The following is an 18,007-nucleotide window of genomic DNA, read 5'->3' as shown; positions in this document are numbered from 1 at the left end:
ATATTCCTTAATTTAGTGTCAGTCATGGTTTTAGTTCTCTCGATTGTTTTCTGCTTGTGCTATATTTAAAGTTCTAGTCTTTATGAAAACTGAATTGAATTAAAAGGTGATGATGTGAGGTTTAATGTGTGAATAATGTGTGTTTGTTCTGGTGCTTCTGTTTGAACTATAGGTAAACATGATTAAAAACTATGAAAACAAAACGAGACAAAATGCTTACAGTTTGATTGAAGCAAACTGATTAATGGAAAAATTATCTGTAAATTATACCAAGGCCTTCAGAAACAAAAAGGTTATAACACAAAGTCGATTAAAACAGCTGAGGATGATTGGCATTTTAAGTGGGCGACACATACATAGGCTTGTGTATTTATTTCCTCTATTTGTCTTACTTCTTTGCCATGTCCTCCCTCATGATGTTTAAAGAAAATGAAAGTTAAAAAAAAGAAAACAAAGGAGAAAATTTCAGATAAAAAAAAGCATTGTCACGGACAGTGTGGCAGACCGTGGGGGATGTGGGAAGGAGGACCCAGGCGCGGAGCTCTGTGTGCAACAGTGCGTTTATTTACAGTGTATGGAAAAAACAACAATAAATCCCCGTGCTCTCCCCTGACTCCCGTGTCGCGTCCTCCGTGAAAAGTCCGTGTCTTAGTGCTCTCCGCTCCCGTGTCTCAGCACTCCCCGTGCTGGCTGCTGTCTGGTGCTCCACACCTCTTCTGGGGAAAACAATAGAGGCAGGACACAATACTATAGCAGGCATGCACTCAAGGACTAAACCGAAACTGTATGACTAACGTGGAGTCTCATGCAATGGTCCAGCATCAGTGAGCGCTCCATCAGTCTCTTAAATAGCTCCCCCGACGAGCCTGATCAGCAGCAGGTGTGTGTGGGGCTTCAGGTGTGGCCAATCCTCTAGCAGGACCACACCCATCAGGCCTGCAGGTGCTTGACACATACAATAAGTGGAACACCGAACAGAAGCATAGAATAACAAATACATATACATAACACAATATAATTCATAACTGCTCGAGGACCCTGACAAGCATTGTGAAGTTCATTAACAAGAGATGTCACAAGTGCAGAAATTCAGCTTCAGCTTTCTGTAGATTATTCTTGGATATTAAAGTTAATGAGAACTTTTGGGGCACTTTTCTTACTTTTATTTTTTAATTGCCAAACCATTTGGTGACATGCAGCAAATCAAATGTCAGAAAATAAAGAATGCATTTGTTGTTTTTAAATCAGCAGTGCTTTTGGCTGCTACTGAAATCACAAGGTGTGGCCTAGCAATGAGCTCTGCTTGTTAGACTTGGTAGACTTTGATGCTGGATGTCCTTACTCACAAAACCCCCAAAGGGATTAATGTGCCGTCTAAAAGACAGTTGATGGTGACTTTTAAAAGAAAAGGAAATAATAAACAGCTTTGTGTTTGAATTGCCCACATAGAGAAAAGCAATAAGATGCAACAGTAAAAAGAAACCATAAAAGTCCTGAAAAAATACATATAATAATGACAAAAATGTCAAAAGTCAAAAAACTTCCAAAGCAAACCTGCATATGGCAGTGGGTCAGGTTATATAGGTTAAATCAGACAGATATAAATAGACATGGGCTTTATTATTACTACACTGGGGAGATTGACTTGTTACAGCAGCACAAAGGTCAGGAAGAAAAAGTGATAAGAAAAAGCACAGCAATGGACTTTCTTTAGTCTTTTTAATCAATACATAAAGGTAAGTTTGTACCAATGAAAGAGTATTCAGCTGACTGTTTCTGAATAACCAAATTTTAGTAATAAAACATTTCCAGTAAGCAGCTTCCATTTTATTTGACAGAGAGCTGGTACATCTTAATTTGCATGTGTAGTTATAAATAAAATTCTGAGACCTGCAGGTGCATACAGGGCAGGAAGAGAGGGAGGAGTTGAGAGTTGACGCATCACTAACTGAGTGTGAAGATTTATCTGTAATTCTCGAACCAACATTTCAAACCAGTGACACTTTTTCTCTCTGTACTCAGGTAAAATTATGAAGTGATGCTCTCTAGTGTACAAATGCCTCACAGCATGCATTTCAGAATGTCTTTATGTTTTATTTATAACGAAAAACATTAAAAAAATGATGTGCTTATAAATGGATCGTTTTCCTGTGTGTACCCCTCAGTGAAACGGTGAAAGAATTTTTTTTATTTTAGAACAAGGAAACAGTGATTTTTAAACCGATGCTTTTATTGATTTAATGCATAACAACTGCAAATATCTGTTTATGAAAATGCAAATGAACAAATGATGTGAACCTTTTGCTTTATTCTGATTTCTAAAATATCAGCTTTGCAATAAGCAAACAGCACAAACATTGAAAAAGCTGAATTTAAATGCATTAAAATTCTGATCCTCGACTATTCAGTGGAACATTCTGACTTCTTGATGGTTTTCTCTGAAGTCTGTGAGCCCAAAGACACTTTACATGTATAAATCTTATCCATGTTCCAGTCTGATGTCTGGATGGTCAGAGAGCTGCTGATTTGGTAAGTCTGGTCTGGTCTCTGAACAGCAGTGCTGGTAGAGATCCCACTGCTCACTGGACTCCCAGCAGCCAACCAGCTCACATCTGCAAAAGGCACAGACTGACTGGACAGACAGACCAGAGAAGCTGTGTCGGACTGGAGCTCAGCACTGGACGGAGGGAAGACTGTCAGGACAGGAGGAGAGAGGCTGGAGCCTGAAAATATATGAAAGATGAAAGATGTTAAGGAAAAATAGAACTGAAGTAATAAAAGTAGAAGTGGTGAAATCAACAAGATTTAATACAGAATAAAGATAAATCCCATAAAAATCAAACAATATAAACAGTTTTTCTGTAAAAAAAACAAATAAATAAACAGGTAATCACACATTTCCAACTGGTTTTAAAAACTGTCAAAAAATAAAACAAAACTAAATTAAGCCCTAATTTTACATTAAAGAGAATTTAATTTAATTCTGGAGGATATGTCAACAATCATATGCTATACAATGCAAGTCATTCCTTTCAATTTCAAAGGTGACAGGTTTAAACCTAGATATTTTAAAATTTTGTACTTTACATTAATGTTTAAATTAGGTAAAACTCTTAATGAGAAAAGACAACATAGACTTATGCATTCTTTAAAAATGAAAATGCTTTGAAAATAACAAGATTGAATGACAAAATCTTTCACTTTTTCAGTAAACAACATTTTTTTTAAATTGATTGAAAACATTTCTTGATTTTAATACAACTCATAATCATTTCTAACGTATAAAATACGAGTTGGCTCTGCATCAGATACTATAAATATATAAAAAAAGGATTATGAACAATAAAAAATATTAAATTAAGAACTTTTCAGTAAACTATCAGAAATCTTCTAATGTTTCAGGATCAATTTAAACAGCACTTACTTGTCACAATCAGCTTGGTGCCTTGTCCGAATACCACAGTGATTCAGTTTGTATACATGGCTGTACAAAAACCTCCTGACTGTCACTGATGAGGGGAGAGGAACTGAAACATCCTGTTTAGGCCAACTTTCACTGTCAACATATCATGCGCCTCATCAGTCTGCTTATATTTCACAACAATGATATAATGTTTTCCAATATACTTTTTAATGATTAAAAATTCCTTAACCCTTTAAGACCTACCATAGAACCAAGTCTGCCAGAGCTTACTTTATATTTTTACATGCTGTAGTGCCATTTTTGGGAGCATTTCAAGTTGCTATACATCAACACAACTGTTATAGCCCATAGTTTTATTTTTGAGATACACCAATTTTTATATACTGCAGAAAAAACGAAAAACAATTCTATAATGCAAATTTGCAAAGAAAACAGCATATGCATCAAAATAACCTATTTCCAGCAGTGCAATTTGAGTTCGAAGCATCCCAGAAACTATTCAGAAAAGCATGAAGTTAAACATCCATCCATCCCTCTTCTTCCGCTTTATCCGGGGTCGGGTCGTGGGGGCAGCAGAGAAGCCCAAACCTCCCTCTCCCCAGCCACCTCCTCCAGCTTATCTGGGGGAACACCAAGGCGTTCCCTGGCCAGCCGAGAGATATAATCTCTCCAGCCTCCTCCCGGTGGGACATGCCCGGAACACCAACCCCAGGAGGCACCCAGGAGGCATCCTTGTCAGATGCCCGAACCACCTCAGCTGGCTCCTTTCGATGTGGAGGAGCAGCGGCTCTACTCTGAGCCCCTCCCGGATGGCTGAAATTCTCACCCTATCTCTAAGGAAGAGGCCAGCCACCCTTCGGAGGAAGCTCATTTCTGCCGCTTGTATCCGCGATCTCGTTCTTTCGGTCACTACCCACAGCTCGTGGCCATAGGTGAGGGTAGGGACGATCGACCGGTAAATTGAGAGCTTCGCTTTTACACTCAGCTCCCTCTTCACCACGACGGACCGGTGCAGTGACCGCATCACTGTGGCTGCAGCACCAATCCGTCTATCGATCTCCGGCTCCCTTCTCCCATCACTCGCTAACAAGACCCCCGAGATACTTGAACTCCTCCACTTGGGGCAGGCACTCCATTCTTTTCCGGTTGAGAACCATGGCCTCAGATTTGGAGGTGCTGATCCTCATTCTCGCTGGTTCACACTCGGCTGCGAACTGTTCCAGTGCGAGCTGGAGGCCCTCACCCGATGAAGCCAACAGGACCACATCATCCACGAAAAGCAGAGATGAGATTCTAAGGCCACCGAAGTGAAAGCCCTCCGCCACTTGGCTGCGCCTAGAAATCCTGTCCATAAAAATTATGAACAGAATCAGTGACAAAGGAGGCAAAGTCAAACATGACTTTTAAAAACACCAGTATATGCTTATAAGGCCTACAAGTAAAAAACTACATTTTCCGCAAAAATGATGTCACTTCCAGTTTCAGGCAGGTAATGGCGGACATGTGATAGTTCTTATTTCAATGTAGGAAGTGTTACGAACAGCTGATCGGATCGGCAAAGTGTGTTTCTGGAATATTATGTTTTTGTTCCTGCAAGCGCTTTTTATGCAATTTTTGCAAAGCTATATGTGGAAGGAAACCGTGACCTAGGGCAAGCTGATGGCATAAGATGTAACCTTACCTTTTTTTTTAACCTCTGGCAGTTCACCACTACCATTTCAAGCAATTCAGTGGAGTTGAGTGACTTAAATTGCAATAAATACCTGGAAAAATTGGGGTGTTCTAAAACTTTTGACTGGTAAATGACTAATATTTTTACCAGTACCTTACTAATGCTTACTAATGTGTAATTATAATAATGCATGACCTAATTATGTTTTAGTGAAGTCTCTCTGTATCCATAATGGAGTTATTTCAATCTCAACTGTATTTACACTTAGTGTAGTAAATCACACTCTTAGTGTTACTAGTTCATGGTCATATTTTAAAGACCTGACTTACATAAATAATGTTATTGAAAAAAGGTAAAAGAATGAAATCTCTAGTGTTCTTTTCTTCAATTTTCTAGATTTTCTTTCTGGCTTATAAACGTCTAACATGAAGGTTCATTATATGGTACTAAATCTGTCTAAACTATTTTAAACACCCAGATAGAGATGGATATCTTTCTTAGCAGCACCTTTGTTCTTGGCACACTTCAGCAACGCAAGTTTCTTGTTAATGAGGGAAATGAGGGAAAACCAACTAGAAAGGTTAAAAAGAATTGTTATTACAGTTTCAAAAGCAAAAACATCAACATTTATATATGTAACCATGTCAAAATCAGAACATGTACACATTAAATATAAATGTGTGTACAATTAAGACAAACATCATAAACACATCTCTAAATAAAATGAGAATTTGCTTTTCCATTTAAAAATGTGTTTTTGATGAATCCAGTGTATATTTCTATTGATTCGTTCTTTCTGACAGATAGAATCTGGTTACTGTCACATTTACTGCAGCTGGAATATAACAATTAAACAATTACAACCACGAAAGAGCTGAGAGAAGTCTATAATTTTTTTATTATTTAAAATTAACTTGCAAAAACATAAACTACCGTATGTTGGATAGTTTGGTTTATGTGTTTTTACATATTATAATTTGGGCCAATGTTAGTGAATGAGATGTATTTTTCAGTACTTTTCTTTTTATACTTTTAATAATCAAGGTTAAAATGAATAAAAAAACACCAACAACATTCCAGTGTTTAAAAACACAGTCTAAAGATAGTGGGTTACACTTAGTTCATTGGATATATATATTATCTGCATATGAAAGCGTTTCTAAAAGCAGAAGTAATAATGAGGAGGTTTTTGTCACAGCCTGAATCACTGTGATACGTACGCAGAAGCAGAGTCATATGTCTGACAGTAATACACTGCAGAGTCTCCTGTCTCTGCTCGCTTGATAATGAACTGGTAATCAATGTTTGATGAGGATTTAGAGTTGAATCTGTCTGAGGAGAATCCTGTTCCAAATTCAAGTGAGCTGGTAGAATGAAGAAATCTTAGAACATACTGAGGAGCCTCTCCAGGAACTTGTTTATACCATCTAACATAATTCCCATCATATCTCTCTATGTTGCAGTTGAGAACAACTTCTTGACCTGGAGAAACTGTGTGAACAGCAGGTGTTTGGGTCAACACGATCACTGCATCAACATCTGCCAGGAAACACACACAAAAACATGAATGAAAAGTTTACCTCCAACAATATACACCCTAAAACAGAAGATCTTACATGTTAGAGCAGTGATGAGAGTGCACAGGATCCACAGCATGCTGTCAGTGTGAGGTGTAAATGATCTTTACTGTTCAGCTGAGATGTGAGTGGGATTGTAGTGAGAAGTGAAGCGATACTGACACTTAAAGACACAGAGGAGAGGCAAACCAAAGGAGGAGGAGATTCAACACAATGATTTTCATTCATAGAATAAAAAATCATTTATAATGCAAATAACATCAATTAAATGTTTCTGGCTCATGTTCAACCGACACACTTATGGCTGTCATGACATATTGCTCACGAAACTATTGTTGTAAAGGGAATAAATATTATATAACTGATTATTGACAGTTTTAGGTGTTAACACCAATCTCTCTCTAGCTGAAATGTGAGCAGGACTTATGTGAAAAGAATAAACAGTAACGTTTTTAAGAACATGAGGTAGAACAAGTCTCAACAAATTCAGAACAGTTGTAGTTTAAATGCAAATGCCCTTATCCTCACACATCACACGTTTTCTTCTCGTCTTATATTTATTTCTGCCTGATGTATAGTTATCACTATTTAAGAACTGAGACTGGTGTTTACTAAATTTCTATTACTTATAGATAACTTTTAGTTATATACAGTATTAGTCCTCTTCTGACATGTTTTGGCTGAATAATATCTCTATATTCCTCTGCTTGCTTTATTCATATTTTCAATGATGAATATTAAAATTAATTAAAAAAACAAAACAAAACAAATAACACAGTATTTGGAGGTGGTGGGATTTCAGTGTGTTTCTCGGATGTGTCTTTTTTTCAGCATGTGAAAGAGCATCAAAAAGCAGAAGTATCTGTGAGGAGGTTTTTGTCACAGTGTGAATCACTGTGATACCCCACTGTTAGCAGAGCCGTCCCATGTCTGACAGTAATAGACTGCAGAGTCTCCCTCCTCCACATTGTTGATGATCAAACGATAATCTGTTGTTGACTGATGAGTGGATGTGAATTTTGGAGCAGAGAACCCAGAGCCATAGGTTGGAGAACTATAGCTATGATGAAAATACAGCACAAACTGAGGAACTCCTCCTGGAATCTGTTTATACCAATAGACAGTGTTATCAACAGTCCCCAGGTTACAGTCCATGGTGGCTGTCTCTCCTTTCCTCACTGATAAAACAGGAGGTTTCTGTGTGAGCACCGTCACACCACTCACACCTGCAAACAACAAAAAGACATGGAGTCAAGAGAAACACACTGACATTTAACTGTAACATGAAGTCTATTCTTCAATATATTTTAGACTTTACATGTTAGAGCAGTGATGAGAGCACAGAGAGTCACCAGCATGTTGTCAGTGTGGGCTGAGAACTGAGTGGAGAGGCGATGGTGGAGGAACTATTTAATACAACTAACAGGAGGAGGAGCTTTGGAGTTTTCTTTTTTCCGCTTGCCTGTGTTATTAATATTAATAACAATAATAAATATGTCTTGTATATATAGTTTTTTTATTATTATTTTGGAATGGTTAATAGCCATTCTTTTTCCATGGTTGGTTATATTTTATACTTTTAACTTGTATTGTATTTAAAAACTATAATTAGATTAGCATATTCTGAAGCAACATAAAGTTTACAATTTCAGCTTTAGCTCTGTAAAAAAATCATTTTCACAGTAAGTTATTCTCTCACATGTCAAACTTTGCACAACAGTGGGATCATCTAATTAAACAACTAAATATCTGTAAGTAAGATGGGCCTGTTTAAAATGTGATGTATAAAAACAGTTTTTTAAAAACAGAAACAGTTTGCAGCTTGAAATTCCCACCCTGTGATAAACTATTAAGATTCAGCAGCAAAATAAAAATTATATAATTATCTCAAAATTTGTCACAGCAGTTGCATCATGACAGCTGACGGAGATGCTATCTCCTTCATTGTTACGAACAAACAGTTTAATCAAAATTAAAACTTGCTAAATAAAAAGTAATAAATAAAAAATATTCTGATTGGTTATATTTAAATTTGGCTATTTTAAATTATATTTCAAAGTGTCATGTTTAGGCTGTGTGCAGGCCGGTTCGCCGGTTCGATCCCTGGGCTCTCTGTCCTGGTCGCTGTGTCCTTGGGCAAGACACTATACCCTACCGCCTACTGGTGTTGGCCAGAGGGGCCGATGGCGCAATATGGCAGCCTCGCTTCTGTCAGTCTGGAAGAGAACAAAAGCTTGGAACAAGTGAAAAGATCTGCCAATGGAACGAGTGTAAATTCTCTAGTTTCAAGATGCGCTGTCTAAAAAGGTGTTCCTATTCCTTACAGAAATATTTAAACCTCATTTCTCATTTGTGGGATAATAAAGGTTTATTCTATTCTATCTCAAAACTAAACAAAAAACTAAACATTTTAATGAATTGGTCTTCAGGCTGGGGAAATGATCATTTATCACAGAGATGAGGTGACTGACAGACTATTCACGTTTTGACAAATATAAAATAGTTACATTGTCTTTTGCACGGTTGAGTGTGAGTTATGAAAAATGCCCTAATTGTTTTGAGCAAAGCATGTAGACTGGTCAGAATGACCTTTCTGCTGTGAGAATTGCACCAAATTGATTGAGAGAAATTGAATTTTGATTTATCTGATAATGTGTGAATGTGTTTCATTGTTTTCCTTTTGATACTTTTAACTTAAGAAGGAAAAACTAGCAATCCAGTATTTAAAAACACATTATCTGAAGGTGGTGCGTTTTTATTTACGTGCGCTCAGAATAGTGGCACAAAAATAACACCATACGTTTTCTTTAGAATTTTCTTGATGAATCTATAATCTGTAAGGGAAAGCAGAAGCCGAAGTAATAATGAGGAGGTTTTTGTCACAGCCTGAATCACTGTGATACGGGTGCGGAAGCAGAGTCATCCCACGTCTGACAGTAATACACTGCAGAGTCTCCTGTCTCTGTTCGCTTGATAATGAACTGGTAATCAATGTTTGATGAGGATTTAGAGTTGAATTTGTCTGAGGAGAATCCTGTTCCAAAGCTGAGTGAGCTGCTAGAATGAAGAAATCTTAGAACATACTAAGGAACCCCTCCAGGAACTTGCTTATACCAGTTAATATAATTCCTGTCATATCTCTCTATGTTGCAGTTGAGAACAACTTCTTGACTTGGAGAAACTGTGTGGACAGCAGGTGTCTGGGTCAACACTATCACTGCATCACCATCTGCCAGGAAACACAGAAATAAATGAGTGAAAGATTTACCTCAAAATATACAAACTGTTATATAAATGAGAAGAAAATCTTACACGTTAGAGCAGTGATGAGAGCACAGAGGGTTCCCAACATGATGATATTAGGTGGTGAAACTGTCCAGCTGAAAGATGAGAGGTGCTGTAGTGAGAAGAGAAGAGATACTGAAGCTTATAAAGACACAGAGGAGCAGAAGTAAAAGAGGAGGAGATTCAGCAAAACAGCTTTTATTTATAGAAACTAAATTAAGTGATATAAATTACTGATAATTTCATACAGTGAACATAACTCTGAGTTTGATGCAGTCTTGTTTTATTTTGACTGAATTTTAGTTAAGCACGAGTTAGTGAAATTACTGAACTGTAATGTCAAATGAATTTGTGTAGTCTCATTTTTTTTCAATTTTGTCTTACTGTGGCTTGAAATCATATTCACAATTAGCATGTTTTTGATCAAATTCTAAGAAGCTTGGAAAGAAGATGACCTGGATGACTGAGAACCTTCACAGTTTTTGATCAGACATATGCTACAGTACAATAATAATAAAAGCTGATGATGTGAGGCTTTGTGTGTGAATAATGTGTGTGTATTCTGGGGCTTTGTTTATTTAAAGTGAAAATTTAAATGAAAATAAAAATACAATCAATAAAAATAACAGAACAATGTTTAAAAACTAATTGTGTGAGTCTGGACCAAAAAAAAAGCATAAGTTGCTAGCTTTGAGTTGCTACTAGATATTAGATATTATATTATTAGATATTAGTCATATTTCAATGACTCTGTCTTTATAGGGTGGTGAAAAATTTACATTCATTCATCCCAGAATTGAAGTGACTGACTTACTATTCGTGTTTTGGCTGATGTGAAAAGGTTGTTGTTGTTGTTGTTTGTTTTTTTTTTAATTGTTGGGGTGTCCTGTGCACAGGTGAGTCTGTGTCATAAAAAATGCCCTAACTGTTTGTCAGAACTGCATAATGAGTGTTATGATGATTCTGCTTTGAGAAATTTGCAACAATTGACAGAGAAAAACTACAAAATATTATCTGCATAATGTGTTGCAGATAATGTAAACCCACCACTTTATCTTGGTGGGTTTATACTGAGTTTGCTTGATCTCTCTGTGATCAGGATGTGGAAGAGTGTCAAAAAGAAGATGAAGAAAAATAAAAAAGGAAGAAAGGATACCCAACGATGGGAGGGGGGGATCACTGTCCCTAAATAACATGAGTGAAATATGCATTGGGTAGCTTTTGTCTGCTGCTTCTTTCCTGTCTGTCTTTTGGATGTGTTTCTGTTTGTGCTTTAAGGCTCTACACCCCGGGGTTGCTTTGCTTTTGTTTGTGTTGATTGATATGTGTTATTTTTGCTGTAAATGCACTGTTCTGCTGTTCATATGACAATGTTTAATAAACTCTGTTTTAAGTCTGTTCTGCTCTTTTCCAGAGAATCAGCATGAGTGATTTGATTTTAATTGGATTCAAAAGCTTCCAAATTTGTAACCTGACAAAACCTTTTTCTCCAGTTTAGGTTAGGGAGACAGGTAAGAGGCCAGTATTTTCTTTTGGGTTTCTCGTTATAGGTAGGTCAGTTCTGTTTCATTTCTAGAGTGTTTTGCTTGTTGTTTTGACCATGCCCATCTTGATGCTTGCTACCTTTTGAAATTAACAAAATATCTGGTTGTTGTGAAAGCGCAACCCTGTGGCAGCATTGGTCTTTCTTTGGGAAATTAGAGCAGGGGCATTATCTTTCCTTTTTTATGTGTTTTGGGGTGTAACACATTTCATTTCATAACTGGACTCTATTTAGTGTTCCTTAACAGTAAATAAAGTTATGTTTAGGCAAAAATCAAACAGGATTCAGCTAACTGTCTCTGAATGATCGAATGGTAATAATTAAAACATTTCCACTAAACAGCAGTTCCATTTTATTTTACAGAGAGCTGATACTTCATTTACATGAGGTTATAAGACCTGCAGGTGCATCATGGACATGAAAAAACAGAAGAGCAGAGGTTATGCTTCACTGAGTGTGAAAATTCATTTGCAACATTTTAAACCAGTGACTCTTGCCCTCTCTGTTACTCAGGAAGAATTATTAAATGATGCTCTCTAGTGTTCAAATATTACATAGCACGTATGTCAGAAAATATTTATGTTTTAACTATGGGAAGAAGATGTTTTAAAAAGTGGTGTGCTTATGAGTGTTCTTTTTCCTCTCTGTGCCCCTCTCCAAAATTTAACAGTTCATTTTAATAACCTTAAACTTATGTTATTTATAATACAGTGATACATTTTCCCATTTACTCACAAGAAAACACATTTTTTAAATCAATGCTTTTATTAATTTAACGCAAAACACAAATTCCTGAAAATACTTGTCAAAAACCAGCAAATGAATACATGACTTAAACCTTTTGCATTATTCTGATTTCTAACATGTAAAGACTGTAATGAGCAAACAGCACAAGCAGTAAAGAAGCAGATTTTAAATGCATTCTGGTCCTCGACTATTCAGTGGGACATTCTGACTTCTTGATGGTTTTCTCTGAAGTCTGTGAGCCCAAAGACACTTTACATGTATAAACCTTATCCATGTTCCAGTCTGATGTCTGGATGGTCAGAGAGCTGCTGATTTGGTAAGTCTGGTCTGATCTCTGAACAGCAGTGCTGGTAGAGATCCCACTGCTCACTGGACTCCCAGCAGCCAACCAGCTCACATCTGCAAAAGGCACAGACTGACTGGACAGACAGACCAGAGAAGCTGTGACGGACTGGAGCTCAGCACTGGACGGAGGGAAGACTGTCAGGGCAGGAGGAGAGAGGCTGGAGCCTGAAAATACATGAAAGATGTTCAGGAAATTGAAAAATCAAAGGAAATGAAATAATGAAAACAGAAGAAATCAAGACATCAATAAGAGTCAATATGGAATAAACATAATATTTGTTATGAAATTAGAAGAAAGCAATACGAATGTGATTTGGAAAAATATACAGACAACCCAACATAGCAATTGATTTTCTTTTTAAGTTTTCCTAAAATAAAATATGACTAGTTACTCTTTAACTTTCCATGTAAGATGTTTTTGATTTAATTCTGGAGGTTTCTGCATAACATGTCAGTTACTGTGAGGAATTTTCTTTCATTAAAAAAAAAACTGTACAGCCAGGTTCTAATCACTTAAAATTAATTTTTAACTTTAGTAACACTGTTAACTACTACTGAAGAAAAAGAAAACAATCTTATATATGTTTTTGAAATGCCAACCCAAATATTAAATAAAAACACTATGAGAATAATAAGAACGGACGATATCATATCTCACATAATGTTTAGTGAACAACATTTATATAAAAATATACAAATTTGGTTTGACACCTTTTCAATTTTTTTTAATATAAAGAATTCATGTCTCCTGCACATACAACAACCTCAAACTATTTCATGTTGTACAAAATCGTAAAAATGATGCTGAACAAGAAACATATTGAATTAAGTAGTCATCAGTAGATTTTTGCAAAATCTCTCTTGTTTTATGATCAGTTAAAAAGTACTTACCTGTCACAATCAGCTTGGTGCCTTGTCCGAATACCACAGTGATTCAGTTTGTATACATGGCTGTACAAAAACCTCCTGACTGTCACTGATGAGGGGAGAGGAACTGAAACATCCTGTAGAGACCAACTTTCACTGTCAACATCTCATTCCTTTCATCTGTTTGTACTTTATAACTGTGTCTCTGTGTGTAGTCGTGTTTTTTTCTTCTTGTCACTTGTTTTGTGTAAGACTTAATTAAGTACTCATTATTCATCTGAATTAACCAGAGATTCATTGTCTCTCAATGAGATTTTGTTTAGTCTGGTTCACTATGACGGAGCATTTTTGGGAGTCTTCCCATGTCTGACAGGAACTCACTGCAGAGTCCCCTGTCTCTGCATGATTGATAAAAGACAGGTTAAAGGTTAAAAGGGATAAAAAAAACAAAAAACAAAACAAAAAGAACAATCCGATGTTCAATATGACATTATCTGAAGTAGGGCTGGGCCATATACTGTTCACGGTAATACCGGTATAATGTTGGGCAACGACAAGAAAATGAAATATCGCAATAGAATATGGGTAAAACGCGCATGCGCAGTGCCTTTGTTTTCATACGCACATGGCGAAAAAGGGACGACAGTGACGGTGAATGAGAAGGGCGAAAGTGGATCGTTAAATGAAACGGATGAACCAGAACTGGTTTGTAAAAATGCAACTTCAGTGGTGTGGAACTGGTTTAGCTTTCGTCCGTCAGAAACACAACAAACCACTATTTTTGGTAGTGCATGCTAGCGGGCCGTCGTTATTACCGTGTCTTTTGGAAAATACGGCACACTTAAAATCAATCCTTTGATTTTTCTGAAAATCGACAGTGCCCCTTATAATCCCGTGTGCCTTATGTTTGAATTCTAGTTGTGTTTACTGACCTCGAAACAATTTTATGTGGTACACGGCGCTCGAAAATCTGTCAAATGTTTCAGGATGACTTTGCTAAGCTACGAAGCCGCACTGCGTGATGGATTGTCAGAGCATTACGGCAATCGTAGGCAGGAGCCTCGCGGAGTGATACGTACGGTGCTTCAACATAATATTACAAGTTTAACTTTTTTTAAGTTTTGTGGATATTATACATGGTTATGCCGAGGATATGTCGGCCAATTTCCACTGGAAATGCCTTTTGGTTAAACTGTCAGCAAGGAATTTGCATTTGCACTGTTACAATTTTGTATAACTTTAATGCAAAAAACAGCTGCTTTTTTAAGTGAAAATACATTGATGGGTTTTTTTTGCACTAATAAAATTGTGGAGTTGTAAAGTATTTTGTCTAGTGTCAATTATATCGTCAGTTATATCATTATCGCAAATTTTCAGATCTATATCGTGATAAATATTTTTGGTCATATCGCCCTGTTCTAATCTGAAGGTTGTATGTTAAAATGAGTTTTCTCCTTTGGACTATTGAGTGAATGAGCCTTAAGAAAACAGCCACAATGTAAATCATTGTACATTGTGTACATTGTCTTCTTTTTCTGCCTGCTTGATAGTTAAGTGGTAATTAATGTTTGATGAGGATGTAGAGTTGAATCTGTCTGTCACGGTCTGGCTGGCAGACCGTGGGGATGTGAGAAATGAGGACCCAAAATGCAGGACTTGACGCTGAAGGCAGTGCGTTTATTTACAGGGGTGAAAATCCAAACAACAATAAATTCCCCGTGCGATCCCAACTCCCGTTCCGTGTCTTCTCCTTTATCCCGTGCTCCGTGCTCTGTCTCCGTTCCCTGTGTACTGTCCGTGTGCTGCCTCCTGGATGCCGCAATGCCTCCTGGGGAAACATGCATACAAAAGGTAGCCGTGAGTACAAAAACCTAATGGCAGACCTGCACTAACCTTGCACATAGACTTAAGACTGATGGGAAGTCACTCAACGATCCAGCGTCAGAGGAGCTCTCAGCCACACTGTTTTGAAGCTCCTCTGACGAGGCTTGATTGGCGCCAGGTGTGTGTGGATTCCTGGGTGGGACCGGTCAGCTGGCAGGGCCACACCCACCAGGCCTAAAAGTGCCTCCCACGACCGCACCCTCACACACATGCACACACCCATAACACCTGACAGTACATCAACATGGAAAAACAGGACAGCAGACACAACCATAGTAACAATAACCACAATAATAATGATAATAATAATAATAACTAGTCCACACTGCTCACGGACCCCGAATCCCTGGAACTGGGTCCGTGACACTGTCTCTGAGGAACCTTTTTTCAAAGCTGGGTGAGCTGTCAGAATGGAGAAATCTGAGGAAACCGTCCAGGAACTTGTTTATACCAGCAAACAGAATTCCTGTCATCTCTCTCATGGCATGGATATTGAATGCATTGCTTACTGTTTTCTTTGAAACATTTGTACCTGCTGACTTCAGGTATTTTTGGTGTGCCATTTTTTTATAGGCTGTTCCCTGTACATATGGAATATGTAACAAAGTAAAGAGATAGTCTCAATGAGATAGACAGAGGTGGCAAAAGTGAAAACTAAGTAACTGCTGCAGGAATTTTTAAAAAAAAATGTTTTTTTCCTTTATTCTGAGTGCTTTCAAAGTGTACTGTGAAAAATAGTAGGCACAAACTGAAATCCTGGATTTCATGGCAGTGATGTTCATGATATGATATTTAGAAGTTTGTTGATGTCGTCAGCATGAGTATTTGCATGCATGTAGCTCTATGAAAAGTAAATATACCCTAAGGTGAAAGAGTAAATAGGATTTACTGAGTACTATTACTTTTACTGCAGATGGAATGCAACAGTTATCTCTATAAAGCTTATTGAAATTAGCGTCTATTCAAAACTTGATTAAGGACGAAAACGTGCGTGTAAAAGAGTTGTGAGTGTACAGTGTGTGAAAGAGTCCCCAAAAGCAGAAGTATCAGTGAGAACGTTTTTGTCACAGTGTAAATCACTGTGATACGAACTCATCAACAGAGTTGTCCCATGTCTTACAGTAATAGACTGCAGAGTCTCCCTCCTCCACATTCTTGATGATCAAACGATAATCTGATGTTGACTGATGAGTGGATGTGAATTTTGGAGAGGAGAACCCAGAACCATAGCTTGGAGAACTCCAGCCATGATACATCCTTAGAACATACTGAGGAACTTCTCCTGGAATCTCTTTATACCAGCGCGCCTCACTATTAGTAACAGTCCCCAGGTTACAGTCCATAGTGACTGCCTCTCCTTTGCTCACTGATAAAACAGGTTTCTGTGTCAGCACCGTCACACCACTCACACCTGCAAATGATAAGAAGAGAAACCCACTGAAATATCAATCCAACAAATAACAACTAATTTGAAGTATAAATGAGGATCTATACATGTCAGAGCAGTGATGAGAGCACAGAGAGTCACCAGCATGTTGTCACTGTGTGCTGAGAATGGACTTGTAACTTGGAAAGACATTTCACTGCCTCTGTGGGATGATTAGAGGAGGTGTGAACCATTAAATATGTCCCTGAAATTGAGAGACTGACAGAAGGAGGAGCTCTGGGTAAACCTGCATACTTTGTGATATTGTCTTGAGTGGAGGCTAACTTATTTTTTTATTTAGAATTTGGGTGTTACTGATGTCTCCCTTCCCCTAAATATTACATTAAACTGTAGGTTTAATTGAAATATTTATCATTGTTGTTTGCATATTTATCATTGTAAAGTGTCTGTCTATTTATCAGTAACAGCAGAAATTAAACTGAATAATTACAAAAACGGGAGTTTATGTCACTATCCAGTTTATCCAGTTTATCCAGTACACACTGCAAACTTATACAAAGTCAGCAAGTGGACCTAAGGCTGCTTAGTAAAGAGGTCTTTGACACAAAGTAAAGCGCTGTGGTACAGGTCTTTTAATATGCTTCCCCTTGTTCTTAAAAAAAAGCAAGTAAGCCATTTTTTATTTGAGAAAAATCTGAAAAATCTGTTGGAGGGTTATGACCAGAGGTGGGACCAAGTCATTGTTTTGCAAGTCTCAAGTAAGTCTCAAGTCTTTATCCTCAAGTCTCAAGTCAAGTCTCAAGTAATGTCAGGCAAGTCAGAGTCGAGTCTCAAGTCACTGGTGTAAAAGTCCGAGTCAAGTCACAAGTCTGAAACTTTGAATTTCAAGTCCTTTCGAGTCGTTAAAAAAAACAAACGAAAAAATAATGTTGCAGTTATATGCTAAATGTAAATATTAGACCATGTAATTTTTAAATCTGTGTTTTTCTCAACACATGACAAAATAGTGAACTTAGAAAATATACACAAATTGTGAAATTGCACCTCTTTAAAATGCAGCTCAATTAAACCTAGCTCCAAGAATAATTTTCACCGACAGTTCTGAGATAAGCTGCATGTTATTCTTGGATGCGGTTGTAGGACCAGCTTTAAAATCGCATGACAAAAATATCATACACATTAAAAAAAACTGTATCACCAATGTAGCCTGGACAACATTTGCTAGTTAGATGAAGTCAGCTATCTCATCTTAGCATATTTATATGCATATTTATAA

General features: G+C 37.3%; 2 protein-coding genes across 2 annotated transcripts; both read right to left on the bottom strand.

Moving 5' to 3' along the window:
* Positions 1-1,303: 1,303 nt before the first annotated feature.
* Positions 1,304-8,070, bottom strand: LOC309705400 (immunoglobulin lambda-1 light chain-like). The gene is made up of 4 exons (XM_082531209.1): positions 7,992-8,070; positions 7,569-7,899; positions 3,425-3,462; positions 1,304-2,723 (listed from the first exon to the last, which is right to left on the bottom strand). The coding sequence occupies exons 1-4, from the start codon at positions 8,029-8,031 to the stop codon at positions 2,401-2,403; spliced, it is 732 nt and encodes a 243-aa protein (XP_082387335.1). The 5' UTR covers positions 8,032-8,070; the 3' UTR covers positions 1,304-2,400.
* Positions 8,071-11,955: 3,885 nt separating this feature from the next.
* On the bottom strand, positions 11,956-17,146 carry LOC309705401 (immunoglobulin lambda-1 light chain-like). Its single transcript, XM_082531210.1, has 4 exons — positions 16,839-17,146; positions 16,433-16,755; positions 13,485-13,518; positions 11,956-12,758 (listed from the first exon to the last, which is right to left on the bottom strand). The coding sequence occupies exons 1-4, from the start codon at positions 16,921-16,923 to the stop codon at positions 12,436-12,438; spliced, it is 765 nt and encodes a 254-aa protein (XP_082387336.1). The 5' UTR covers positions 16,924-17,146; the 3' UTR covers positions 11,956-12,435.
* Between the last annotated feature and the right edge of the window lie 861 nt (positions 17,147-18,007).

The sequence above is a fragment of the Aulonocara stuartgranti genome (assembly GCF_965226115.1).
Source record: "Aulonocara stuartgranti genome assembly, chromosome: 4".
In the NCBI taxonomy this organism is placed as follows: Eukaryota; Metazoa; Chordata; class Actinopteri; order Cichliformes; family Cichlidae; genus Aulonocara; species Aulonocara stuartgranti.
The sequence above is the reverse complement of the archived record's forward strand: the minus strand, read 5'-3'. Positions and strand labels throughout refer to the sequence as shown.

What these genes read in the sequence shown, in the direction of transcription:
- LOC309705401 (XM_082531210.1), bottom strand. Translation starts at nt 16,923, where the DNA reads ATGTCTTTCCAAGTTACAAGTCCATTCTCAGCACACAGTGACAACATG. An exon ending in TCTCATCACTGCTCTGACAT is followed by an intron (nt 16,756 to 16,838) that starts GTATAGATCCTC and finishes TATCATTTGCAG; the next exon opens with GTGTGAGTGGTGTGACGGTG. An exon ending in ACAACTCTGTTGATGAGTTC is followed by an intron (nt 13,519 to 16,432) that starts GTATCACAGTGA and finishes TGAATCACTGTG; the next exon opens with GTATTCGGACAAGGCACCAA.
- LOC309705400 (XM_082531209.1), bottom strand. Translation starts at nt 8,031, where the DNA reads ATGCTGGTGACTCTCTGTGCTCTCATCACTGCTCTAACAT. An exon ending in TCTCATCACTGCTCTAACAT is followed by an intron (nt 7,900 to 7,991) that starts GTAAAGTCTAAA and finishes TGTTGTTTGCAG; the next exon opens with GTGTGAGTGGTGTGACGGTG. An exon ending in GCTAACAGTGGGGTATCACA is followed by an intron (nt 3,463 to 7,568) that starts GTGATTCACACT and finishes AAACTGAATCAC; the next exon opens with TGTGGTATTCGGACAAGGCA.